The sequence below is a fragment of the Mesocricetus auratus genome, unplaced genomic scaffold, assembly GCF_017639785.1.
Source record: "Mesocricetus auratus isolate SY011 unplaced genomic scaffold, BCM_Maur_2.0 Super-Scaffold_100691, whole genome shotgun sequence".
Taxonomy (NCBI): Eukaryota; Metazoa; Chordata; class Mammalia; order Rodentia; family Cricetidae; genus Mesocricetus; species Mesocricetus auratus.
Window position 1 is genome coordinate 6,083,095 of NW_024429267.1, and position 26,260 is coordinate 6,109,354.

At 45.2% G+C, this 26,260-nt stretch overlaps 1 protein-coding gene across 3 annotated transcripts in view; it reads right to left on the minus strand.

Annotated features, from left to right (window-relative positions):
- Window positions 1-7,420: 7,420 nt before the first annotated feature.
- The window catches only part of Snx1 (sorting nexin 1), a 38,151-nt gene continuing 19,311 nt past the window's right edge, over window positions 7,421-26,260 (minus strand). For 2 of the 3 annotated variants that reach the window (XM_040740362.1, XM_005075519.4), the window contains exons 3-15: window positions 24,762-24,889; window positions 24,165-24,231; window positions 21,258-21,301; window positions 17,901-18,042; window positions 16,600-16,678; window positions 15,556-15,631; window positions 14,204-14,317; window positions 13,976-14,069; window positions 12,574-12,779; window positions 9,938-10,081; window positions 8,844-8,924; window positions 8,426-8,497; window positions 7,421-7,849 (exon numbers count right to left, since the gene is read on the minus strand). In XM_040740362.1, coding sequence (XP_040596296.1) covers window positions 7,799-7,849; window positions 8,426-8,497; window positions 8,844-8,924; window positions 9,938-10,081; window positions 12,574-12,779; window positions 13,976-14,069; window positions 14,204-14,317; window positions 15,556-15,631; window positions 16,600-16,678; window positions 17,901-18,042; window positions 21,258-21,301; window positions 24,165-24,231; window positions 24,762-24,889 — 1,298 coding nt within the window. In that variant the 3' untranslated portion in view covers window positions 7,421-7,798. Of the gene's footprint in view, window positions 7,850-8,425; window positions 8,515-8,843; window positions 8,925-9,937; window positions 10,082-12,573; window positions 12,780-13,975; window positions 14,070-14,203; window positions 14,318-15,555; window positions 15,632-16,599; window positions 16,679-17,900; window positions 18,043-21,257; window positions 21,302-24,164; window positions 24,232-24,761; window positions 24,890-26,260 lie in introns of all 3 variants that reach the window. The other variant, XM_021230364.2, reaches the window with a different exon arrangement.

Here is a 26,260-nt window from a genome sequence, read left to right on the forward strand (position 1 = left end):
CACTATGTAGCCCAGACTGGCTTTGAACTCACTAAGTATAGCCCCAGGCTGGCTTCAAACTCACAGAAATCCTCTTGCCTCAGTCTCCTAAGTCTTAGGATTACAGTTATGTACTAGAAAATGTCCACACATTCTAAATTTAAAATAATAAAAATTTAAAGTATTTTTATGTATGAGTGTTGCCTTTTAGAGTAAGATACTTTTTAAGAAGTTTTGCTCTGGGGCAGCGGTGTCGCATGCCTTTAATCCCAGCACTCAGGAGGCAGAGGCAGAAGGATCTCTGTGAATTTGAGGCCAGCCTGGTCTACACAGCAAGTTCCAAGACAGACTCTAAAGTTACACAGAGAAAGCCTGTCTTGAAAAATAAAAAAATAAAATTTTGCTCAAACATTTTAAACTACAGAGTTAGTCTAAACTGTCTATTTTTTATAAAGTGAGAGCAGGGCTTGAGGAAGAAGAGAGTGGGGTTTTAAAAACTGCTGTGCACCTTTGTTGAGCATGTCCTGTGTTACCCAAAGCAAAACCTAGGATGTCGCCAAAGGTATCAGTCCTGAGGGCCACTTCTTCCCTGCCCCCAGGTATGACAGAGGGGACGTTCCATGGCATAGGCTTCTTTTTGATGAAACTATTTTAGTCGACCCATTAGCTCCCCACCACGGGGTTCACAGAACAAATGAACCACGTTATTGTATTTCTTGAAGATGAATATTGAATAAGAACCAAGGACAATAGGCAGAATCCAGGAGGGGCTGTGGCTGCTGCAGATCTTCAGGTCTGGAATGGAGGTGCCCCTAACTCACACACCAGCATTGGTGCACACCTTTAATCCCAGCACTTGGGAGGCTGAGGCAGGCAGATCTTTGCGAGTTCAAGGCCAGCCTGATCTACAAAGTGAGTTTGAGGACAGCCTGGAAAAACAAACAAAAAAGGAAACAACTTAGCCATGCATGGTAGCCCACATTTCCTTCTATTTGGATGCCAGAGGATTAATAGTTCAGGGCAAGCCTTTGCTAAGAAGTGCATTAGGGGCTAGTCTGGATTTTAGGAAACCATCTCAAAAGGCAAACCAATAAAATAGCTTAATAGTTCATTGTGTAGGTTCATCTTGACCATCCCTGTCTACTTCATGTGGGACATAATGGAGCAGACTAGCTGAGTTAGGAATTTTGGGTTTACGTCTTAATCCTGGGGTGTCTCCTTGAGCAAACTACTTGACACAGCTCTTACTGTCAGTAATGCCCACCTGGCAGCGTGATGTCTTACAGTCTGAACACAGTGCCTGGCAAATGGTGCTCAGATGATGCTCTTATGGTAGCTATTAGACTCAAGGGCTTGCAAGGGCTGTCAGGGACACTATGCTCCCTGCCCTACACATGTCCCTGGCCTTGTGCCTCATCGTGTTTTTCTGGTGATGTTCCTCAGAAGGTAGACAGGCTGGTTGGGCCCCTGTGGTCTTCACTGCAGCCACTCATAATACAAGGGGAAGCTGAGGGCTTTGACACTGAGGGGGAAATAGTCATTTGGAAACAGTCATCAAATCCCTTTAGGGAAAGGTTCTGTCTCAGACTGAACAAGATTTTCCTGTGGGGTTTTTCTGGACCCAGGGTGATGGGGGGGGGATGTTCTACTGTATATATGTCTCTCTTATTTGGTTGATGAATAAAACACTGATTGACCAGTAGCCAGGCAGGGAGTATAGGCAGGGCTACCAGACAAGATGGCTGGGTGGAGGAAGGAGAGAGCGAGTTGCCAAGGAGATGCCATGTAGATACCAGGAAGATAGAATGTGCTGGGCGTTCTCTGGTAATATAAGGCCATGTAGAAGAAATACATGGATTAGTAGTTATGGGTTAATAATTAAGAGAGTGATAGCCAATAAGAAGCCTGAGCCATTGGGCAAACGTTTATATTAATATGTGTCAGCGTGATTAATTGGGGCTAAACGGCTGTCCGACCAGCCAGGAAAGGAACTCTGACTATACCAAAGTGTATCTTTCGGAAGAGAAGCTGCTGGCTGCCTCTGAGTTGTCATAGGCTGGTGGAGCACTCTGTTCAGGTCTGGTTATCACAGCCACACAGCATTTATTTAGAAAGCAAACCAGGACAGAGGGATGAGGCTTGTAGAGGGTAAATCTCATTGGATAGGTAGCTATGATGAGGTAGCCTGCAGGCCCAACCTAGGTTGCCAAACACCAATCTTACTGACCATAGTGAGGCCCATTAGACCTTCAGGTGACAGTCAGGAGGCTGAGGTCATCTCAGGGATAACAGGAAACAAAGCAGAAAGGACCAACGCCCAAGAGGACACATGTACACTAGAGCAAGAGGTGTGCAGGAGGTGGGACCCCATTCCTATCAGAAAGTTTATGTGCTGAAGATGTCTGCAACTCTTCCTTAATAGTGAAAATTACTTTATTTGATTATAAATACAGCAATTTTAAGCAATATAAAGACGTAAAAAGAGAAAATTTCCATTTCTAGAGGTAATTATATATACTTAACAATTCAATCAATGCCCTTCCAATTATTGTTTTATTAAATGTGAATCATATTGTTCATGTAATTCTATTTTTTGCTTTTTTCACTCAAAAATGTTTTTCTTGTCAATGAATACAACTAGCCATCACTTTCAATGTCTTTGTACTATCTAATTGTATAATTGTATCATACCTCATTTATATTAGTTTTGGTTTTTGCAATCATCTACAAGGCCATGATGGACATATTTGAATTGCTGTCTTTTGTACCTAGTTCCTAGAAGTGTCCATGAGGATCTTCAGTGAACAACTCTCACACAACCTGTCCACACCTATGCACACCCTCGTATACTTCTCCATACCCATCCACAGTGTTGGAAACAACTGTTTCAGGAAGGTATACTTCTGAGACTGAAGATAAGAATGGGAATTGAGGGGCTGGAGAGAGGGCTCAGAAGTTTAAAAACTCCTGCAGAGGACCTGGGTTCAAATGCTAGTGCTCACATGGTAGCTTAGAACCAAGTGTAACTCCATTTCCAGGGGACCCAACTGTCCTCTGACCAACATGGGCTCCTGCACACATTTGGTTCATATATGTACACTTAAGAATACAAAGGCAGCCGGGCGTTGGTGGCGCACGCCTTTAATCCCAGCACTTGGGAGGCAGAGGCAGGTGAATCTCTGTGAGTTCGAGGCCAGCCTGGTCTACAAGAGCTAGTTCCAGGACAGCCTCCAAAGCCACAGAGAAACCCTGTCTTGAAAAACCAAAAAAAAAAAAAAAAAAAAGAAGGGTGATCCTCCCTGAGAGACGCATGGAACATCTTTTCCAAGGTTTCTTCCCCAGTGCGCACGTGATGGCCCTAACCCAATATTTGTTTTTTTTTTCTGAGACAGGGTCTTATTATGTAGCCTTGGCTGATCTGGAACTTGGTGTGTAGACCAGAGTAGCCTGGAGCCCACTGAGGTCCCCTGGCCTCTGCCTTCTGTGTCTGGGATTAAAGGCTGATGCCCCATGTCTGGCTGCTTCTTTACTTAAAAAACCAAAACTATTTATGTATAGATGTATGTAAGTGTATGTGTGTCCAGAGGCCAGGAGGCATCAGCTCCCCTACAACTGGAGCTATAGTCAGTTGTGAGCCACTGTGTGAATGCTGGGTCTCTAACCACTGAGCTATTCTCCAGCAGCCCATTCTTCACTTTTAAGACACAGCTCAAGCATCGGATTCCCCATACAGTCCTGTCTCCTGAGGAAAGACACCTACATTTGTGTCCCTATTATTCTCTGTAGGGGCTTCTGACTCAGACCCCCCTTTTCTGCTGCTGGCCTCGACTCCTCATCTTCCCTGAACAACTGCTCCTGCTAAAGCTGAGGCATGGAAGGCCGAGCATGAAGCTGTGACACCAAGGAAGTCTCCATCCAAGTCCATGAGACGTCAGGATGACCACCGGGTACAACAGATTACCGCGGGAGCACAAGAACACGACAAACATGACAAATAAGGAAGCAGACTAGAGGAAGCCATGGGGCTGGACCTGAGCTACTGATGTGGGTTCTTTGTTTCAGGCTGTGGTGGAACTCAGGGCTGAGCCTACCCGGAGCTGGAAAGCCTCTGCCACTAAGCTACACACCAGATTCCTTGCTTCTGAATACCTGCTTAAGTCATGTATCTCCACCTTTCTTGATGTTTCTTTACAATTTTGCGTTGACTTTATTTGTGTGTGTGGCACATACAGGAGGTCAGAGGACAACTAGTAGGAGACAGTTGTTGGTTCTCTCCTTCTACTCTGTAGGTCCCAGGAATTGACCTGGTTGTCAGGCTGGGTGGCAATCACCATTACCTACTGACCCATCTTGTTAGTCCTTCTTCAAAGCTTAGTTTCTAATACCATTCTACTTTTAAGGAATCAAGACTTCTTAGAGAAGTGCTTATTCTAAGCCTGGGTTGGAGAAGATAGAAAATAAGGCGTTTGCCAGGCATGGTGGGATATGCCTTTAATTCTGGTGCTGGTAGGGACAGGCATGTGACACCATGTGATCTACATGGTGAGTGCCAAGCCAGCCAGGTTACATAGTGAGACCCTGGTTTTCCTGGGCTCTCTTACTATGCTAGAAGGTAAAAAAAAGCAACAAGTTAAAAAGACACAAGAGCCTGGAAAAATATAAGACAGTTTGGGAGTCAAAGCCACAGCCACAAGTTAGCTTACTACAGCAGGGATAAGTGCATCTGCATTGATTGCCATGCGATTAAATACATAGGAGAGAAGGACGCTGTTCTTGTGAGGCATTACACTGCTCAGCTGCTGTGGTGACTCAGGCAAGACTAATCACCAGCTGATGCTGTAACAACAGATGAGCAGGATGGTTACAGGTTCTCCAAGTACCTTCCCATATTCCCATAGCCATCCTACCCAGAGTGCATAACACTCCAGGCTGGTCGGGTGGAACCATCAGACAAATCCAAGTTAAGAGCCAGCCTTAAAAACAACTGGTCTTCATTCTTCAAAATTTCCATGGTAATGAGACAAAGGCAGGTTGAGGAATTGTTCCATATTAACAGATATGTGTAATCACCCAGCATGTAATCACATGTCAGTTAGTGTAACTCATAATCCTTTACAAGGAAAAAAGGACACTCTAGGGACAACAGACAAATTAAAGTATGAGCCATGCATTAGATAACAGTATTGTATTGATGTTAAACGGTGTGTGTGTGTGTGTGTGTGTAAGGGTACACGCATGTGAGTGCTGGGACCTTGAGATCACTGAAGAGTTGGATCCCTGAAGCTGGAGTTACTCTAAGGATTCAGGCTTAATGCTGGTCTGCCCCTGTCATCTGGCAGGATGCACTCTGGCAGTACCCCGGTCAACCCAGATGCAAAGGACCCTTTTAAAAGAAAGACCTTGCTCACTTACACTCTCTTTCTGTCTGCCTGGCATGTTTGCCCTCACCACGGTCAACCTTGCCCGCCGTGGAATCCACCAAGGTTCCCCTTGTGCTCTATCGTAAGTTACTGGCAGTTATGAGCTGCCCAACACAGGTGCTTAGAACTTGAGACTTCTGCAAGAGCAGTATGTGTTCTCAACCACTGAGCCATTTCTCGAGCCCCCAGCTTCTTGGTTTTGAAAACTTTATTTAAATTATGATGGGACATTCTTGTTCTTATGGAACTGCATACCAAAATGTTGGGGTAACTGGTAATGTCTGCAACTTACTTGCAAATGATTCAGAAAATACATGTAAATACCACAGATAACGTGAGTCAGGTTTGTTGGTGTGTTCCTGTATCCCAGCACCTAGGAAGCTCAGGCATCCAAGACCAAGCTTGGCTAACCAACAAATTCAAAACCATGAGAATCTACATGAGATTCTGACTCAAAAAGGAACAAACAAATCAGCAAGTGGGGTAAAAATGTCAACAATGGAAATTTTCATAAAGGATATACAAGTTCTTTTTGAAATGATATTAACAGTTACCCAACACTTCCTCAACCAAGGATCCAGCAGTGAGTGACAAGTCTGAATTATGGTACTTCATGGAAGTCTGTCTGTTTGAAATAACATCTCACTATGTAGAGTAGACTGGCTTTGAAGAGTGCTGGGATTAAGGTGTGCTCCACCACACCCAGTCCCCATGGAAGCCTTAAAAATAACGTAGTTACAAATGAAATTTGTGAAGATATGTAAAGACTGGAGGGAAAATGCTTGTGATATACATAATGTTGAATGGTAAAAGCAGGGTACAACATACTCTGTGAAACTCTATGTAACGTAAGCATGCAGAAGAGATTGAGAGGGAAAATCAAAGGCAGTAAGAAGGGTACTGGAGAGGTACTGGGGCAGACCACCTCTTTTTTTGTAATTAACCTGTTGACATCAATAGTTGTGGCACTATCCCCTCCCCGGTGCCAGTGTGAGAACAGGAATCAGTGCTGTTCCCAAGCCTTAGCCACGACTGCGATGCAGCAGCAAGTCCAGGAGCCTCTGTGTGTAGGGGGGTGGGCTTCTCTGGAGGTTTCCCACAGCAGGAATTCTGTCTTTTCTCTCACTGAGGGGCCTCTCTAGCTTGTGCCACTGAGGCAGCTGTAGGGGAAGCCCAGCATGAACTGGTCTGAGATCCAACCTTCCAGGGCCAGACCTAGACAGGTTTGAACACCCCTGGCTTATGCTGACACACTTGAGGCTCTAGGGGGCATGCTCTCTTCCGGGCACATCAGTAATGTTTCTTTGAACTTTGAAAGGCTCGGGTGCTGTGATTACCCTGTTAGGAGGGCTAAAGCAGCCAGCCCTTATCACTCCCTACACAGGAGCAGGGACAGCCCTAAGGATGAGGTGGCTTTCGTTTGTGTTGGGGACTGGACCCACATCCTTCACATGTTAACAGGTACATGCCCAGCTGCTACTGAATACACCCTCCCCGAGCCTGATTACCTGTTTTGATAGGAAGCAAACAGAGGAACAGAACACAGGATAGGCTGGAGAGTAGCTGAGGCCTAGGGAGGCAGGGTTAGAAGACCACGGGCCTCCTTCATAGAAAAGGCTTTGGTTTCTTAGGACAAGTCTGTCTTAGAGCTCCCTCTTACAGATGTGGGAACAAGGGCCGGGAGGTGGTGGCGCACACCTTTAATCCCAGCACTTGGGAGGCTGAGGCAGGCAGATTTCTGTGAGTTCAAGGCCAGCCTGGTCTACAGAGGAGTGCCAGGACAGGCTCCAAAGCTACACAGAGAAACCCTGTCTTGAAAAACCAGAAGAAAAAAAAAAAGCAGGAAACAAGCCTCAAGTGGACTAGGACCTCTGAGGTAGGAGCTGAGGCAGGTAGACACAGGAAGGCAGCAGAGATCCACGGGAATGCCTGTGAGGGAAACCTACAAGACCCACAACTTCTCAGGAGTACTCTAGACCTGCTTCCCAGCAGAAAGTGCTACCATGCTGAGTCCTGTGACCTGATTTTCCAATATTTTATTACATAATCTTTCATGGCACCATCAGGAGTAACAGAAAACGTTATTCCCAGTTCCTAAACCACAGCCTGAAAAATATACATTTGTATTTATATATTTATATCAATACTCCACCCCAACCTTATAATTCCACCACCTATTGTAGGTCTTTTGCTTAAAGCAGGAAACTATTCTCTTAGGTAAGAAAATATACGTGGAAGCTAAATGGAACATTGGTTAGAGTAACTGGGAACAGTTTGTGGGGCAGAATGGAAGGGCTAAGTCCAGCCAAGGCAGGGTGTATCGGATGGGGTCCATGGAAGGGGAGGAGGACAGTGTATAAAAGGCAGCGTCACGCAGGTGGGCTCGAATCCTTGGTCCCTCAGGAGATGGCCTTCGCCTCAGGAAGGAAGGCTTCCCAGTATTTTGCCAGCTGCAAAGAAGTGGGGAGACAGTAAGAAAGATCCCCCAGCCAGTGGTGGAGCCTGAGCTAGCCCGAGCTAGCTTGGGAGGGAAGCAAGTTCGGTGCCATGGCATACCCCCATGCACCACAGCCACTCCAAAGGGAGGCGTGTGGGACAGATGCAGCTACACTTAAGCCCCTAGACTTAAGAAGGCATCAGTTTCTGTCCCAAGTCTAAAGGCAATCCATGAAGACCGCAGCTCTGCTTGCACCTCACAAGGGTACCATTGTCCCACAGGTTGAGGAGAGCCTCAGAAGCTGAGGCATAGCCAGTACCACAGGGTGGGCATCAGGAGCAATGTGAGCAGTGACAGAAGACATGAAGGCCCCTCAAATGAACTGTAAGCTGAGGGAACAGTGGGAGGTGAGATGGCTCAGTGGGTAGAGAGGGCAACAGAGCTGTATCTTCATGCTCAGCAAAGGGCTCTGGCTGAGATAGAGTCAACTGCAGCAGAGCCCCTTCCCACATCTAGTCATCAAAGCTGCACACAGACAGCTGTCATTTGGGGCAGCAATGGGGGACCAGGGCTGCGCATAATTACATACCTGCTGCTGGGAATGTAGGAGTGTCTCCAGGTACTTGATCACGTGGTTTTTGAAGTCCTTGGATTTCTCTTTCTATAGGAGACAGGATTCTACACTGACCTCCCAGACTGGTGTTCCTCCCCATTTTGGTGGGATGGTGGTGTTTACTGCTGACCAAGGTCAAGCACAACCTTGGAGAGTAGAGCCAGCAACTTAAGCAGCTGCAGTTTCCAGCCAGAGCCTCTGCCAAAGCCCTGCAAGCTTTCTTAGAGGGCAGGGAGAGGGCGGGTGGGAAGGGAAGGGCACAGCAGCTACTGGCTTTGCTGTGTCTAATTGTTTTGGTACAGCAGCAAAGGTTAAGACAGCCACCATGCCTCAGGAACTATTATCCAGGTGCACACACATGTACACGGACAAGGTCACACGAGTTCTATCTCACCTCAAATCGAATCACTTCTTTTCGGACAACTGTTGAAATCCTTTCAAAGTCCCTTTCATACTGAGTCACCCGAGACTCCCACTGGAAAGAGGAAAGGAAGGCTTGCTTAAGGCCTAGGACATGCAACTTTAGCAGCAGAATACTTGGCTAGTATGTATGAGGGAGAGACTGGATTTGAGCTCCAATACCACACATAAAAAGTGGTGGGGCTGAGCAGTGGTGGCACAAGCCTTTACCAGCAAAGGCAGGCTGATCTCTTGAGTTTGAGGCCATCCTGGTCTACAGAGAGAGTTTCAGGACAGTCAGGGATACACAGAGAAACCCTGTCTTGAAAATAAAAACACCACCCCCACACACAAATTGGTGAGGCGGTGTCATTTAATGCCATGGTGCAATTCTACAGGAGACCTCAGTGAATCCTTACATCTGCCTGTCTCTTTGGAAAGAATGAGATACATAAGGGATTCAGCATTTCATATCACAGTCCAGGAGGCCACTGTGGGACGACTGGGAAAGATGGCCATGTGCCCTGGCCAAGCCTGGTCTGTGTAAAAGCTCTGGTACCACAGCAGCCTCTGACTTAGGAACCCAAAAGCAGAGCCATGAGCCCAGAAAACGTGATTTAGATCCTTCCTGGTGTGTGGGGCTTATCTGAGTCACCTAGGTAGCTTTTCAAAGATTCATGCAAGGAGCTAGAGCTACCTCAGGGGTTGAGAGCACTGGCTGCTCTCCCAGAGGACCCAGGTTCAAATCTCAACACTCACATGGTACTCACAAGTTCCTAGGTATTCAACACTCTCATCTGACCTTCTCAGGTACTAGGCACATACACACTGTGCACAGACATCCATGTAGGCAAGACACCCATAGACATGCGAATAAAGATAGATAGATGAGAGCTAGATAGCCAGACTGAAGAGTGGTGGAGAGCCAGGTCTCAAGGCTGCCCTGAAGTCTTTCTCAGAGACCTACCCAGCAGCCCCTGCCCTCTCTTGTCTGTTGTGGGCTCCCAAGCATCTGGTCAGGATAGGAGTAGTGTTCACTGACCAACAAGCCACAAACCCACACTGAGCTAACTCGGATGGGGAACTCACCTCTGTAATCTCATCCTTAGCTTGCTGCAGTTTGTCAGGCTTGTTGGCCCACAGCAGGCGAGCCTCAGACTCCCGCTTCTTCTGCAGCGTGGCTTGTGCATCCTGCCAGCGCTGCCATGTCTTCATGCGCTGGTCAAAGGCAGCCTAAGGGGGAGGGCAGTTGGAAGGAGCACAGCCAGCTCTTCAGGACCCCTGGCTGGCTCTGCCGTAGAAGGGAGGTTCGCCCAGCAGTTATGCCAGGGAAGCACCGAGCAAGGACAGCTGGGGCATTTAATGTCTAAGCACGAGCTCGGGTGAGGTCCTCTTCAAGCTTCCAGTGGGCCATCCATGCTACTCTCAAGGGTGGACGACTGGCGAGCACAGTGGGTGGCCTGATGCCTATCCCTGACACTAACAAAGTTTCTAACCTACCTGCCTCAACCAAGTCACACCATGAGTCTACACACTCTCCCCAAGTCTGCCACATGTGAGGAGCTAAGAATACAGTGGGAGTGAAACACATACTTCTACTCTCAAGAACGTATCTTTTGGAAAAGCCGTCATTGTATTAGCAATTGCAGTAGATGTTTACACAAACAAGGAATACTGGGAAAACAAGCAGCTACTGAAACTTAAAGACCTTGCCCAGCCCTGGAGTTGTAAGTCTGCAGCAAGGAAGCAGTCTTTCAACGGACACAAATGACACACTTGGTAACAGAAGGATGTTGTTTTTCCTTTTGAGACAAGGTCTCAGGTAGCTGGGCAGCCTGATGTTATTACATAGCTGAGGATGACCTTGAACTCCCGAGCCTCTTGCCTCAATCTCTCAAGGGCTGGCATTACTGGCATGAGTCACCATCCTGGCAGTCTAAGGATTCTTTACATCAACACTTAAAATGGTCACAAGACCTACTTACTGCCTTCATCTCACCCACACGCTTGCTTGCCTGCTCTAGGCTATCAAGGCCTGCAGAAAGATCTCCAAAAGTCATTATTGGCTTCCTGTTTCTAGTCTTTTGAACAGAATTAGCATTTTCAGAGAAATGCTACCCATCTTCCATCCCACCTACACGCCATAGGCTTCAAAAGGCAGTCTACATCAAAGAGTGTGCCTAGGGCCAGTCTCCTAGCCTGTTTATTTGCTCTCCATTCCCTACAAAGGTTCCCTGGATGTTTCCTAGGCTTCCTCAGCACACACCTGGGCCAAACATAACCCCCAGTGAATGCAGAGCGCAGGGCTACCAAATTCACCTGTCCTAGCCTGCTGCTGTGCTGCAGCTGCTTTTGCTTCTCAAGACAGGCTTCACTGTGTGTCCAGTGAACTCACTATGGAGTACAGACTGGCCTGGAATTTACCATGATCTTCTTGCCTCAGCCCCCCAACTGCTGGGACTACAGGCAGGTATTCCATACCTGGCTCCTAAAACTTTCACATCAATGTCGAAAGTTCAGGTAACCGGTGACGCCATATCTAAGAAAGGTTTAAACCTATCCATGGGGCTAACAGGGGTTTGGGGAAGAACACAAAAGAAACTTTTGTTCATTTCTCCATTCCCACTGTTAGCTCACAACATGAGGGGGTGGCATAAGCTCTGAGAAAAGGCCGGCTCATAGTTCTGTACTCTCAAGTTGCTGCCCCAGCCCATGGAGAACAGGCTCACCCTGCCTGGAATCATATGCAAGCTGTGCTCTCTTGGGAACCCCTGATCCCTAAAACAATGCTCCTCACAGAAAGCTTTCCCCAGACAGGGCCCTTCCCCAGGATGGCTCTCCAGCCTGAGCCGTCTAACTGGTTCTAAGAGTCCCCCAGTGGGTCCTTGTTAAAGCCTCTTATCTCTCTGGAGTTAGCAGAGACCAAGGAGCAGGACAAGGAGTGGTTCGCAGGCTACTTAGCAACTAACTTAGCAGTTGTGACTGCATGGAAGGGAGAACCCAGCGACAGCTCCACAGTGGGAGCTGCGCTGTGGATGAGGAGTAGGCTGAGCTCATGCACCCTGATACCTCGCAGAATCAGGTCCCTTACAGTGCAGGTGCCAGACTCCTCTTGGTTTCTTCCTTTATCAGGGAAGCCATGCAAAGAGCTAATACTGCCCAGTCAAGCTTCCTTAACTGATCTGAGAGCACTGAAAACAGACACCCTCATCACCAAGAGATGTGAGGTGCATGACCTGAAGGGCAGTGTTCAGTATTGCTACCAGTGCGGCCAGCACAGCACAAGGAGAGCTCTGGTGACAAGCTGTCTCAGCACCTGGGCCACACTCCTGCATGCAACACCAAGCCAGTTCTGTGTCATTACCTGACTGGTCACACTGGAAGGACAAGTAGAAGCCAGCCAGCAAGCACTCTTATCAGGGCAAAGGACTGAAGAGTCACTGCTCCAGGGGGCCGAGCAACAGTCTGTAATAAGCCTTGCTTGGAGAATGGCGCACAGGGACTACTGCCTATACTCAACATTAAGGGAGCCTACTTGGAATGGGGCAAAAGTGGGCTGCTGTGGGCCTCAGAATAACTAGAGGTCACTGGCTAGTTTAAGCGATTGCTGGGTTTTGGGTCCTTTCGAGAGCAGAGGTTACTACTCCTAAGCTAAAACGAGATAAACTTTTCCTAGGAAGTGGAAGGCAAGAGATGGGGGGGGGGCGGGGGTAAGTGAGGCTTACTCGGACGATGGCTAGGAGGCGAATGTAGTCATTCAGGAGTTCAGCAAGGAGGAAGAAGTCGTTGTTGGCCTGTTCCTGGTGGAGCTGCTCAATTTTTTCTTCCACCTCAGCCAGCTGGGAGAGTGCTCGTGATAGTGCCGTGTTGTCCTCAGAGCTCCCAAGCATGGCTAGACTCTTGGCAAACTGGGCTGTGTTCAGAGCTAGCTCTGGAAGGGGACAGACAACAGAGGATTCTGATCTCTCAAGAGAGGAACAAGGCAGCTGATCCTGTGTAGCATGTCCTGGAAATTCTAGCCCCTGCCTATCAGACAACTGGGTTATGCAACCCAGTCTGCAAACTCAAGAGAAGGGAAAGTGGCCTGAGTTGGTCACAGGACTGGAGGGAAAAGCTCTTGCTGTCTACATCTGACTAAGTCCGGTGACCTGAAGGAAGCAGCTCCCTGGAGAGCCAACTACTAGCTCATGTAAGCAGGCCAAAAAAGGAGCGGCTCTGGTGTTCACATTGAAGCTCATGAACCGCCTATATACATCACACAGACACATGCAGCCACACACATACACACAGCCAGTCACCCACCCCACAGACACAGACAGACAGACAGACACACAGACACATGCAGCCACACACATACACACAGCCAGTCACCCACCCCACAGACACAGACAGACAGACAGACACACAGACACATGCAGCCACACACATACACACAGCCAGTCACCCACCCCACAGACACACACAGACAGACAGACAGACAGACAGACACACACACACACACACACACACACACACACTCTTGAACTTTCTAGAACAGAACAAACTTTCTGTACAGGGTCAGTCAGTACTTTAGGCTCTGAAGGCCACACAGTCTGTGGAATACTCTTTTTTTCTTCTTCCTACTCTTCTCATGGCAGCAGGGTCCAAGGCCAAATCCGTCCTCTCAGCCATGTCATAGCTTGCCAGCCCTTACACTGGCTTCATGCTAATGGTCTTTTAGATTTCTATTTACCAGTATGTTTAAGACACAGGAGGAAAGCTGTTCCCAGTTAAGCAAAGCTCACTAAAGGCAGGGTAAGAAAGGAGACACAGATGGCTTCCCTGCATTCACATCTTGCCAGCATGACCATGTAACAAAAGCACCATGATTGTGGATGCAAATCACCAATTCCCATCAACAAAAGCAGCAGGCACCTAGGCCGGCTCCCTCAACCACTGTCCATGTTTCTTGAGTCATGTTTCTTGCCAGGAGATCAGGGCATATTGTGTTTATCAGAACATCAAGGGACAGGTGGGCTGAGAATTTTGACTTGGATGGCTGAGGGTTGGGAACACCATGCTTCTCATCTCCAGCCTACTAAAGACACCGATTCCCCCAGTCCAGGTGCTTTTCTGAGCCAGCGTTACCTTTCCTGTGGTTGACTAGAGTCTCTACCACAGCATGCAGTTTCCGTAGGCGCTGCTCTTCACACTCCACCTCCTGGAGCTTCTCCTCGAACCACTGAAAACACACAAGCCCAGAGCTTTTCTTTAACAGCTTCTTTTCAGGGTCTGTTTCTGGTTTTTTAGTTGAAAGGAAAGTCATCTCAGAACTTTCAGGACTTCTGGGGCATCTGAGAGGCGTAGGTTACTCACAATGTCCGACTCATTCATCTTGATGGTCATCTTGCTGACTGCATCTGTAGCTTTGTTGAACATCTTAAGGAGACCAGCACCACTCAAAGCCTGCGTACCCACGGCACGCGGCAGCTACAAGACCAAGAAGGCGGGGATGGCAAGTTATCTGCTGCCCCTATTTTAGGTTCAGAAGAATTAGTACCCATCAGATGGCATGCCCAAAACTTGTCAAACACGTTATTTGAACTGTAGATTCAAAGGAAGTTATAGCAATCTAAAATTAGTGTGTGCAGAAACAAAAATCAAAGCACCGTGGAAGAAAAAAAAATCAATAAAATTTTCAGCTTTTGATATTATTCATAGAAAGAAAGCAGTCTGAGTATTGTGTGGCTAGGCAACCTCACACCAAGACTGTCTGCCTATTCAGGTATGAACTACTTAAATACCAAGCATTCCTTATTATATTTTATTATTATTATTATTTTGCCTTGTTTTGTTTGAGACAGGGTTTCTCTGTGTATCCTGGCTGTCCTGGAACTTGCTCTGTAGACCAGATTTCTTACAGAGATCCACCTGCCTCTCAAGTATGGGATTAAAGGCGTGCCCCACAATCACCTGGCCTTTTTTTTCCTTTTTTAACGTTTTAAAAATACTTTGTGTGGGTATACATGTTCCACAGCACACTACAGAGGTCAGAGGACAACTCTGTGGAGTCAGTTCTCTCCTTCTGTCTCTACATAGATCTAACCCAGGTCTTCAGGAATCCAGGGCAAGCACTTTCCCTGCCAGAGCGTTGCATTCCTTTGTTAAAGTTCAAGGCTCCCGCAGGGTGTGGTAACATATGTCTTTAATCCCAGCACAGCCAGAGCTATGTGGAGAAACCAAATCTAAAGAAAAAGGCCAAAGTCTCCTGTAGAACAGATACTCTGTAAGAAGGGGACTCACAGTTCTGAGTTTCCACAGTGAAGAAATGTCCAAGGATAGGAGCACATAATGAATGGAGTTGCTTTTACACACTAAAACTATGTTATAAAATTAGATTTAAAGTGTTTTAGGTGTTCAGGATTTCATTCAGTACTTCTCAAATTGAGGCCACTCTGCTCCAAAGGACATTTGACAGTATCTGAAGATGAGTTCGGTCATTCCAGTCAAGAAGGGAGTGCTGCTGGAGTTTCTCTGTGACTTTGGAGGCTGTCCTGGAACTAGCTCTTGTAGACCAGGATGGTCTTGAACTCATAGAGACCCAACTGCTTCTGCCTCCTGAGTGCTGGGATTAAAGGTGTGCGCCACCACTGCCTGGCCAATTGAATCACTTTCATTTCATTAAGGGTAGACAGAGATGATGAAGTTGAACTTTATATAATACTAACCTCTTCTTTTTCCAAAAACTCCCTGACATCTGGGTCTTGTAACATGGTAGGATGATTCACAATTCTTTGAAGGTACCTAAAGGATAAAAATCACCAGCGGGTTAGGACTTGGAAGATTTGGGGTGTTGCACAGTACTGGCCGGGACTTATGCCTTTTACTATTTAAAATGTCCTCAAATAAGGCACATAAGCAAATTTTTGCTTGTAAGTAGTCAGAACTTTGTGTTTGGGGCTAGAAAGAGATCTTAGCAGTTAAGAAGACTGATTATTCTTGCAGAGGACCCGGGTTCAATTCCTAGCACTCACATGGTGGCTCACAGCTATCTGTAACTACAGTTCCAGGGGACCTAACACCTCTACACAGGCAAAACACCAATGCACATAAAAATAATAATAAATATTAGGTCAGGTAGTGGTGGCCCAGCACTTGGGAGGCAGAGACAAGTGAATCACTGTGAGTTTGAGGCCAACCTGGTCTACAGAGTGAGTTCCAGGACAGAGAAACCCTATCTCCAAAACCAAGCAAGCAAACAAACAAATGCAATAAAAATTTAAAACAGGGGCTGGAGAGATGACTCAGTGGTTAAGAGCACTGGCTGCTCTTCTATAGGACCTGGATTCAATTCCCAGTACCCACATGGCAGCTTACAACTGTCTGTAACTTCAGTTCTAGGGGACCTGACACCCTCACTAAGACACACATGCAGGCAAAATACTAATGCATATACTAGATAAATTATTTTTAAAAATGACAACAAAAAAACCCCTTCATGTTCTTCACATTTCCAAAAGATAGCAAACTGACCCACCAGAAGGAGACTCCAGAACCATTCACTACATTATTTAAGGAGAGACTGATTGTTCTGTCAGGATGGAGAGGAGAAGGATAGCTTATGACTGAGGTTGGAAGAAAAGACCTGGGAAAATTTATTAGTGACAGGAACGTGTGACTGTGATTCAGCTCAGTTCATCTCCACCAATGGAGCAAACCAACAGCTTCTCATCGTTCTACAGCAACCTACAACAGGGTGGGCAGGTACCTACCTTTCCAAAGCAGTCCGCCTTTTTTCAAGAAATTCTGCAGAAGAAGAATCTTCCTTCCCAACTTTCACTTTTGTCATTCCTAGAATGGAATTTAAGAAACAAAATAACCAGAAACAGTAAAAAAGGAAATCTGTTTTATGAGAGCCATCTGAAGAACTCTTGCATAGCGCCATCTAAGGACATTTCTAGGTCATCGTTAGCAGGGGTGGACCAAGGTTCTTTACAAAGTTTTGCACATGCTAGAGGCTGTAAACTATGGGATTTAGATTGTATATCATCAAAAAAAAAAAAAAGGCACTATCTGTTGGCATGTGCAAGGAGACCTCTGTGAGTTCAAGGCCAGTCTGTTCTATATAGTGAGTTCTAAGCCACTTAGGGTCACATAATGAGATCCTGTTTCAAAAAAGGGGGGGAGGGCTGGCATGATGTCTCAGTGGTTATGGGTACTGGCTGCTCTTCCAGAGCATGCAGGTCTCATTTTTAGCACCCACACAGTGGCTCACAACTCTAGTTCCAAGGGATCTGATAGCCTCTTCTGTCCTTCTCAGGCACCCGCACACACTTGGTACACATACATACATGTATGTAGGCAAAAACCCATACACACAAAATTAAAAATAATAGAAAAAAAGTGTTCTGAGTGAGATTCTGGGTATAGGCTAACAATCACTTGATGGTGGTATGAAGGCTCCTCCCCTAATCCCCAAAACAATCTCAATCTGGAGGGCAGAGCAAGTGTTAAGAGTCCTAAGACTGAGGAGCTGGAGAGATGGCTCAGCGGTTAAGAGCACTGGCTATTCTTCCAGAGGTCCTGAGTTCAATTCCCAGCAACCACATGGTGGCTCACAACCATCTGCAATGACATCTGGTGCCCTCTTCTGGCCTGCAGGGATACACACAGTCAGAAAACTGTGCATAATAAATACATCTTTAAAAAAAAAAAAGAGAGTCCTAAGACTGAGAGTGTAACTCAGTGGTAGAGTGTTTACCTAATAGTCATGAGGTTTTGCATTTAATCACTAGCAACACACACACACGCACACGCACACGCGCACACACACACACACAAAGGATACTTGATCTTTTCCAGCTTATAGTGAGGCAGAAGGATCAAGAGATGGTTAGAGGCCACCCTGGTCTATACAGTGAGTTTGAGGCCATTGGGGAATAGTAAGTCTGTTTCAAAAGGAAACAAAGTGCTACAAAACTTAAGACTAACACCATAGAAGAAGTAAAAGTAGCTGGGCTATTTCTCTAGTCACTAAATTAAAACTCAGTAGAATTAAAGACCACAGGCTTACCTATTAGGCTCTTCTCAGGTGGAGGAGGGACAATGAAGCCATTCTGAGAGTGTTTCTCTGAAAGCTTCTCATAAAGACCCAGAAAGTCACTGAATCTTCTTTTTACTGCAAACTGCCTACTTCTGAACATCGGTAAGCTTGTCTTGGGGATGGAAAAACAAAAGGCAATTTCATTCCAAATCCAGGAGTGAGTATCTAGCCTGTTGACATCAAAGGAAACAGATTTCCCAGATCCTCACCCTTTAGACATCTACAAAATAACTTTGTGCAAGACAGGCTCTTAAACTCCAAGTTATAGTTTTGTTTTTTGTTTTTTTGGCAGTCTGGGAATCTAAGAAACCCTATTTAGAGTAATGATTTTAAATGCATAAAATAAAAAATATAGGATTATGGGACTTGGGTTGGGATGGCTCAGTGGGTAGGCACAAGGACCAGTTTGAATCTTCAGTGTCCACAAAAAAACTGGGCATGGCTGGGTGTGGTGGCACAGGACTCAGGAGGCAGAGGCAGGAGGATCTCTGTGAGTTCAAGGCCATCCTGATCTACACAGCCAGCTCCAGGAAAGCCAGGACTATACAGAGAAACCCTGTCTTGGAAAAACCAAACCAAAGCCAAGGGGTGGGGTGGCGCACGCCTTTAATCCCAGCACTGGGGAGGCAGAGGCAGGCGGATCTCTGTGAGTTCGAGACCAGCCTGGTCTATAAGAGCTAATTCCAGGACAGCCTCCAAAGCCACAGAGAAACCCTGTCTCAAAACAAAACAAAACCCAAAACAACCCCCAAAAGAATACTTGCTTTAATTGAAGTAAAATTGAAATCTTTTTGGGGGGGGGCGGGGTTCCAGGCAGGGTTTCTCTGTGGCTTTGGAGGCTGTCCTGGAATTAGCTCTGTAGACCAGGCTGCCCTCAAACTCACAGAGATCCACCGCCTCTCCCTCTTGAGTGCCACCACAGCCCAGCCTTGAATTTGTATTAAAAGATAGACTTCTATGATCATCTGTAACCAACTTGTATCATTTATTGCCTTACTTAAGGGTATCAGCTGATAGAAATCAAAGCAGACAAAAAAAAAAAGACACTTAGAAGAATGCTTCTAAGACAGTGAGGAAGGAATCAGATATCTGGAGATAATAACCTCTAAAGTGCTGTAGATTTTTGGAGTAGAGTTCACAGGAGGGCCAAGGAGTAGTTAACATAAAGAAATCTCCATGTGAATGAAGAAAAAAAAAAGGCACGGTGATGGCTTAGTGGTTAAGAACACTGGCTGCTCTTCTGGAGGATCCAGGTTCAACTCCCAGCACCCACACAGTGCATCACAACCACCTGGAACTCCAGTCCCAGGAGACCTGCCATACATATAAACATATAATCACGTATACATATAAGCTTTTTGTTTTTTATTTGTTTTTCGAGACAGGGTTTCTCTGTGTAATCCTGGCTGTCCTGGAACTCATTCTGTAGACCATGGTGGCCGGGAACTCAGAGATCTGCTTGCCTCTGTCTCCCAAGTGCTGGGATTTAAGGCTATAAACAATTTTAATTTAAAAAAGGGCAGGAAACTTCCAAAGCAATACAGAGAAACTCTGTCTCGAAAAACAAAAACAAAAAAAAGAACAACAAAACAAAAAGGGCAGGAAAGCTAGAGAATACACTAGGAGACATAACTTTACATTCACCAGATTGGCAAAATTTACAGAGGTTGGCCCCACCAGTTACTGGCAAGGAAATGAATCAATGAGAACTTTTGAACCACTTTTTTGTATAAATTGGTACAAAGACATTAAAAAATAATTTATATTCCTTGCATTTAATATTTCCCAGTTATTTATGTGCTTAGAGAAACATGTGCATAGGGCACTAGAGACATGTGAGGAAGTACATACAGAGTTCAGTTATGAAAACTGGAAACACTTAGGAAAACAGGTTCATGTACCATGGTACACTCGTGTGGAGGATTAATGATAGTTACTCCCAACAAGGGTAGGTCTGGAAAACCATGCTAAGTAAATGAATCACTATTTTCAGCAGGTTACTTTTAGGAATTGCAAAACAAAGCATCACATTACTGAGAGACACACATGTGAAGACTTTCTGTAAAGGAGATGAGATTACTCAGGGGGCAACTGCCTCTGAGGTACAAAGCAGTGGCTATGACAGGGACAGACAGGAAGGCAGAGGGGATGGACCCAATGGTACTCATCTTAAAACTGTGGTAGGTTCGGGGCTATGTTTTGCTAGAATAACAAAATTCTACTTAATAAGAAAGGGGGCAGGCAAGGAGCAAAAGTTATAGAAAGCATTTAAAGTAAGCCAGGTAAAGTGGCAGATGCCTGTGATTGGAAGACTGAGACAGGAGGATCAAGGACAATCTGGCTTTGTGCCTGGTGTGATGGTGCACACTTGTAATTTCAGCACAAAGAAGCTGAGGCAAATGTATCTATCACAAGCTTGAGAACAGTGTGAGCTATTCCTGTCTTCAACAGCAATGATGCCCCCGAATTCCTCACTTCTGCTGAGACAGGGTTTCTCTGTGTTAACTTTGGCTGTCCTAAAATTTGCTCTGCCAACCAGGCTGCCCTCAAACTCACAGACATCCTCCTGCCTCTGCCTCTTGAGTGATGGGATTAAAATGTGTGCCACTGCTGCCTGGCCACATATACACAGTTTTTGTTTATTTGAAAAAGGGTCTCATTAAGTACCTCAGGCTGTTCTCAAATTCCTCATCCTCCTGCTTCTGCCTCCCTAGTGTTGGGATTACAGATGTGGGCCACCTTGTCTGGCTCAAGAACGGACAAGTTGTAAACAGATAATTACTCTTCATTTGAGGCAATCCACTAAATTAGCTCCAGTCACATAGTTCCTGAGGAATGGGGTAAAAGTCAGATATGCTGTACATCTTAAATCTTGCAAAGTTTAACACTGAAATATCAGCTTTCTGGAAGAATTCTGGGAAGGCCTAATCTGATGTACCTAGTTAAAATTACTAAGGCAGGGGACTAGAGAGATGGCTCAGAGGTGAAGGTAAACAGCTGCTCTTCCAGAGGGACCTGGGTTGGGTTCAGTTTCCAGCACTCAAATGGCAGGTTACAACCATCTGTAACTCTAGTTCTCAAGGGATTTAACACCCTCTTCTGACCTCTGTGGGCACCAGGCATATACATGCATACATGCAGGCAAAACACTCATTCACATAAAATAAAATAAGATTACCAAGGTAATGCAGACTTGCTATGGCTTGAGTAAGTAGGAGGAGAATATGGGAAAACAAAACAAAAATGTCCAGAAATAATCTAAATGTTAACCTATGTGTGAGTAGTCAGGTCTACTGAGGTCCATCAACAATGGTCCACAACACTCACCTGTGTTGTGACTTTGTAGGCTACATAGGCGTTCATACCATCCCCTGTGGGAGAAAAAGAAAGCAAGAAAGAATTATTCTTTTAACTAAAGAAAGGAAAGCTAATCCAATAACATTTAACCAGAGACCATAAACTACAGGAGCCCTCTATTGGAAGAGCTTGTTTCATTTCCAGGCTTTATATGTAATCCTAAAATCCAGTTTTTCCAGTGCCTCAGGGCACATATGCCCCCACGGATGCTGGCTGGGCCCCAGTTTGAGTTAGACAAGAGAGTCAGTCCCCTGTTCCAAAGCCAGGCTCCATTTATACCCTCTACAAAGCAGCACTGGATACTGACAATTCATCAGTTGTTACCATGCCAATATTTGGGCTGGTTACACACATCTGTCCAAACCCAAACAATTCTCTTGCTGTATAAAGCAGGAGAAGGAAGCAACTGATGTAAAAGGAAACAAGCAGTTCTACCCTAAGCTAGCTTCAGGCTTGCTTTGCTCTTTCAGAGATCCTACCACTGGTGCTGGGAGACACTGACCTCCCTGATCCGGCGTGTTCACCCAGAGCAAAGGGCCTGGCAGGAAGACACTTGGGCTGCCTGATGTCACAAAAAATCTCCCTTTCCTGGAGGAATTATTTTTATGAAAAAGCCTTTGACTGTTAAATAATCTGGGATTCAAGCAACTGTTTTTCTCTGTGGTAGTGTCCTGACCTAGACCACTTAGGGAGATAAAGGCACTATTGACTTCCTAAACCCTGAAAAGACATATATTGGAATCCAGACAAAGATTCAGTGCTGGACCACTGGGTTTTTTTTTTCCTTCCCTCTGATTCCTCTTCTCACGAATGGGAAAGCCTAGGTCAACAAAAAGAGGTCCAGAAATAATCAGAAGCCTTTGCTTCTGATCTGGTCTGGAGTGAGGGGGCCAGGAAAAAGGGGCAAAAGAGGACCAGTGGAGATCACATACTGAAACATCATTCCACTGTGATGGGTACAAATGCTTGCTTTTATTTGTAAGTGCACACAAACACACACACACAAAGCTAGAAATTATACAGAAATAGGAGGCATACATGTCCAATCTCACCAACACCTCCCAAAAAGGGTATTGCAAAATAGGATTTACAAGCTAAGCTAAAGAAATTACCTTTTGCTGATTACCACCTCACTGCCTGATACTAAGGCTGTTTACCACTCATTTAAAAAAAAAATCTTGGGGTGGGCGTGGTGGCACACACCTTTAATTGCAACACTTGGTAGACAGAGGCAGGGAAAATCTCTGTGAGTTTGAGGCCAGCCTGGTTTACAAATTGAGTTCCAGGATGGCCAGGGCTGTTACACAGAGAAACCCCTTCTTGAAAAACAACAACAGTAACAAAAACCCTTAAATTTAATAAAAATTTCACCCACCTTAGGAAAGTCATGCCCAGGTCCACAATTTAGTAGCCACAAGGAAGAGCTCCTGTTCACCTCCCACAGAGCACATTAGCCAAGCATGACCTCTAGGTGCCCCGCAACGTCTCCAGACACTGTCCCAGCCAAGGCAGCATATGTAAAGAGAGGTCCTCAGCTAACAGTACAGAAGCTCTGAAAGTGGCCTGGTCACACAACAGTCTGGCAATGCACAGAGTTCCTAAATAACTTCCAAGTTGGAGATGGCCAATGCAAATTGCCAGATTTCTAAAAAGGATATCTTGGTAAATGTACAATTCTAATTTACTTAGATGTGTGCTGGAATGAGAAGCACATGTTGACTAAACAGCCCATATAAATAGAGCATGCTGTTACAAAGATCAAGTCCTGGGCAGAAAAATGTTTTAATGAACTGGTTTCTTGGAATCAACATGACCAAGAATCCAGACAATATAAAACAAGGGGATGAAAGCACCTAGAATAACTTGTGTTCAAATCTAATTTGTGAGCTGTTTAAATTACTCTGTAGTGTGGAGTCAGTACTTCATGACATGGCTTTTTACAAAACACTGTCTTCACGGATATAATGAAGTTAAAACAAGGTCATTAGGGTGGATCAAATCCAATATGATTGGTGTCCTTAAAAAAGTAGGGCAACTCAGACAGACATTCTAGGAGAATGATAATATGGAGACACTTACAATGACATGAGACTGTGATGACAATGTAATGATGCATTTTCAAGCCAATGAACACCTCAGACTACTAGAAGGCAGATGACAGACAAGGGCCTTCCTTCCCTTCCAGTTCCAGAGGAGCACGGCCAGGCCCACACCATGATTTCAGAGGAGCATGGCCCACACCATGATTCCAGGGCTTCTTGCCTCATAACTGTGAGAAAATCTCTGGTGTTCGCTTTTGAGATGGGTTTTCTTTTCCTTTCTTTCTCTTTTCTCTGTGTGACCCTGGCTGTCCTCTAACTCACAAAGAGATCCGCCTGCCTCTGCCTCCTGAGTGCTGGGATTAAAGGAGTGTGCCACCATCACCCATCGATTTATTTATTTATTTATTTAATCGAGTTTTTAAAAGATTTATCATTTATTTATTTATTTATTATGCACAGTGTTCTGTCTTAATGTATGTTTGCAGGCCAGAAGAGGGCACCAAATCTCATTACAGATGGTTGTGAGACACCATGTGGTTGCTGGGAATTGAATTCAGGACCTTTGGAAGAGCAGCCAAGTGCTCATAACTGCTGAGTCATCTCTCCAGTGGCCCCTGTCTGAGTTTTTAAAAATTATACTTCTATTTCATATCTCTGGTTTTTCTTTCTAAAGATAAGGGGGAAAAATCTAAGTAATGCACTCGGGAAGCTTAGTTTCAGGAAAGATACTGATGAAACACTTTACTTCTGCTGGTTCAGCTCTGTTGAGAGCCACTCCCAAACTAGGGCCAAATTAGGCCAATTGTATCATCTCAAGAGTTCCAGGGACACTTACCAATCTTTTCAGGATCAGTTATACCAACTGTCAGGTCAAACTGGTCCTCTTGTTCTTCTTCCTCTAGCTTTTAAAAGAAAAATGAAGAGAGTTGACATAAAGAAGGCTAGACATTATAGTATTTAGTACCTGTCAATATAATAAAGTCATGATGTGCTTTTCAGTGTTCAGCCCTCCATTCCCAGTGCTCCAGTGAACCAACAGTTAAGTCATGAACCAGTTCACAGATCACTTTCACATCAATTCCCTTAAACCCTTATTTTCACGATAATGGATAATCATAGGATTTTGGTAGACTTGGCCTCTTTTGGGTAAACAAGGAGTAGGGCAATGGTGTATTTCTGCTTATGGGAGCTTCTCATAGTAAATAGCATCACTGAGCAGCAAAAATCTTTATGCTGTCCTTGGAAAGCAGACACTGTCTAACACAGAGTTCTTGTTTGAATTGTGACTGTGCATTAACCATAGGTCTTCAGCTCTTAACCATAGGTCTTCGTCAAGAGCTGTAAATGTTTTCTCAGGTTCAAACCCAAATGAACTCCAGATGGGCAGCACTAAAGAAGCAAAAGCAAGAAGACCAACAGCGCATATTCTCACCTCCTCATAGCTTGGCTGTGGCTTAGGAGAATTTGTGGCTTCTAGTGGAGCATGAGCACTAAGAGTTTTGGCTGGCATCATCTTCTGGTTATTTTGTGTGCTGTCCAGGGATAGCTCTACCGTGGCATCTGAAAACAGTTGATGTTTTAAAATGAGTGTCAATAATGGGTTTTTGAAGGCTAAACAGCAGTTCTACAGGGTGAGGGCCACAAGAAAAATGGCAGGCACCCAATACAACAAAAAACAAGAGCCACGAAATTTATACATGACTCAAAGGAGAGGACACTGAGGGGAGTGTTATTATCACAGGTTTGGTAGAATAAGCTTTCCCCTTTCTTCATAGATTCAACTGTTTGGCTACCTTAGGCCAAAAAAACAATGACCTAGCAAAAAGACTCCACAGACAAAATAAGTGTGTCAAATAATTTTACTCTTGGGAGTGGTCACTCAAAGCCTTACATGAAACTCATTCTTATTTTTAATTGTTTGTATGTACAAGACAGCAACTTTGGTTAAATGCTTTGTAAATAGCAAGATAGAACAGGCAAGCACATATCAGAGGATCAGAGGAAGTCTCAGGAAAAGTATCAACTAGAAACACACACTAATGCTTGGGAAAGGGTACTTTGGTACACTTAAGTTACACTGACAGTTTAAGAACTAGCCACAGCCAGCAGTGGCAGCTGGTGGCACACGCCTTTGATCCTGGTACTTGGGAGGCAGAGGCAGGCAGATCTCTGTGAGTTCAAAGTCAACCTGATCTATATAGCTTGTTCCAGGATAGCCAGGGGTGCACGTTGGAACTCTGTCTCAGGAAAGCAACAAAAACAAACAAAAAACCAAAAAAACAAAAACAATCAAACAAAAAGAACTAGTTACAATGGCAGTTCAGCTATATCTCAACAGATTAAGCTATAGTTTGTAACTGCCATCAGAATGGGGAGGGGTGCAGCAGCACCTAAAAATCACTTCTGATCAGAACAGTATCTGGAGTAAAGATCTGTGCTTTAAGAGCCAGCTTCTCTTCTGGAGAAGACACAGGTGAACAGAACAACTCGTTCTCTAAGTGTTCCAGAGGAATGACTTCTAAAATAGCATTCTGTACCATTTTTAGACATTAAAATTTCTTATGCAAACGCCACTTCCAATGTAGAGCAATGAACCCAGAAGTTCTAACCCCAACCAGTTCTTTTTTTTTTTCTCTTTCTTTTTGGTTTTTCGAGACAGAGTTTTTCTGTGTTAACATCTCTGGCTGTCTGGAACTATCTATGGCCTCAAACTCACAGAGATCTGCCTGTTTCTGCCTCCCAAGTGCTGGATTACAGGCATGCACCACTACCACCTGACCTAGTTTTTTCTTTTTAGTAAAGAAAAACACAGATCCTGTCATGGGAGCATAAAACAGGAAGTAGCCCCCAGTACAAGTGTGCTAGGTTGTGATGTCTTTGAAAAAAGCAGCCAGCTTAAGTTTGTACAGGAGATTCACCGCACAAAATTCA